The 1,805-nt window shown below is 39.3% G+C and overlaps 1 protein-coding gene across 1 annotated transcript in view; it reads left to right on the top strand.

The window, feature by feature from the left end:
- The window catches only part of KIF4A (kinesin family member 4A), a 326,710-nt gene that overhangs the window by 5,022 nt on the left and 319,883 nt on the right, over positions 1-1,805 (top strand). Inside the window, exon 5 of the mRNA XM_007957784.2 lies at positions 1,512-1,519. Within this exon, the coding sequence (XP_007955975.1) occupies positions 1,512-1,519 (8 nt within the window). The remainder of the gene's footprint in view (positions 1-1,511; positions 1,520-1,805) is intronic.

Raw genomic sequence — 1,805 nt, 5'->3', positions numbered from 1 at the left:
TTACAGCCTTAGAAACCCTATGGGGCAGTTGTATTCTGTCCTATAGGGTTGCTATGAGTTGGAATTGATGTGACAACAGTAGATTGGTTAATTCCCTTCATTACTCTAGAATTCCTAGGTGGGGACTTTTTGTGTTGAGGAAAGTAATCGCATTCAGTTTTATCACCATCCTTTTACCTATGGAATGAATTGTAATGTTAGTTATTTGCAGAGTTCTAAGGCTGGGCTGTTCAGTATAGTAGGTACTAGCCACAAGTGATGTTTTACATTTAAATTAAATAAAATTTAAAATTCAGTTCCTCAGCTGCATTAGGCACATGTCAAATGCTCAATAGAGATATGTGACTAATGGCTATAGTATTGGACAGTGCAGATACAGAACCTATCCATGATCACGGAAAATTATATTGGACAGCACTGTAATAGACATTGTGCTATGATCCAGGATGATATTTAAAAAGTGAAAAGTTAAATAATATAAAACTTTTAAATTTATAAGTATCATAGGAGGAAACATATCACTTATTTGGGAGGCTTTTTTCACTTGGTATAGATGTAGGATGAAGAGCTAGAGCTGAGCAGAAAATTTGAGGTAAGTTTGGGACTTTCATATAATGGCAATGGGCTAAATAGAAAGCCAGTGTTGAAAACAGGCACAATTTGGGTATATCTCTAGCTTGAGTACACCCACTCCTCACTTACCAATATGGTTAGGCTGCAAAGATCAGGTCATTAATGTGAAAACCATTGTTATGTAAAAAAGGAGGATGACCACATAAGATCACAAAATGGAGAGTGACTACATCATTACATAACTACCAAATTACATCATTACATACCTGCCAAACCACTGAGAATCATGGCCCAGCCAAGTTGACACATAACCTTAACCATCACAGTCAGCGTTACTCTCACTTTGCACCTTGGTGTTCATTACTGCCAGACCTACACCATTAGTGTGAAAAATAAAAACCAAAAGCCAAACTCCCTGCCATCGAGTCGGATCCAACTCTTAACGACCCTCCTTGGGTTTCTGAGGCCAGTATAACTATGGAAGTAGATTGACCAATCTTCTTTCTGAGGAGTGGCTAGTGGGTTTGAACTGCCAGCCTTCTGGTTAGCAGTCAAATGCCTTAGGCACTATGCCACCACAGCTCCTAATGTGCAAAATAATCAGATTTTTAATTATTGTCATAAGTGTGAAATGTTGGATAATGAGATAGTTGATAAGTGAGAAGTAGGTGTATTCAGGAGTGGGATAGTCATAGCCTGGAAGTGGGTGAGAATATGTAGTACACATTTAGGAAAACTTGGTAAAATAATATCTTGTCCATCTTCCTTTATGTGTTAGAATCGACTCAATGACAGTGGGTGGGTGGGAATCTTCCTCTCTTTCTCTCTTTGCCTGTCCAAAGGAAGAAAAACAGTTGAATGGTTGCTGTACAGGTAAGGATCAAGCACGTGTGCCTCTGAATTTTTCTGTCCTTCTGGGTCATTATATTGTTAGCCAGGTGCTAAAGCAAAGCTTGAAGGATCAGACCTAATTTGAAAGCCTGATAAGCTTGGAATAAAGGAAAATGGTTTGAATAGTGGGATTAGAAACCTGGATAAGCAACCTGGACAAAATGCATGCTGCCACCAGGAAGAATATTGGTACTGTGACTGCTCTTGACTCTGTTCTATGATTTTATATGTCCCATGCTAACGTAGGGATTAAGAAACTCTGGTGGTGTAATGCCTAAGGCATTTGACTGCTAACCAGAAGGTTGGTGGTTCAAACCCACCAGCCACTCCATGGAAGGAAG

Source organism: Orycteropus afer, unplaced genomic scaffold (assembly GCF_000298275.1).
Source record: "Orycteropus afer afer isolate SDZICR_OR568_19922 unplaced genomic scaffold, OryAfe1.0 scaffold00796, whole genome shotgun sequence".
NCBI lineage: Eukaryota > Metazoa > Chordata > Mammalia > Tubulidentata > Orycteropodidae > Orycteropus > Orycteropus afer.
This window is presented reverse-complemented; position numbering and strand designations above follow the sequence as displayed.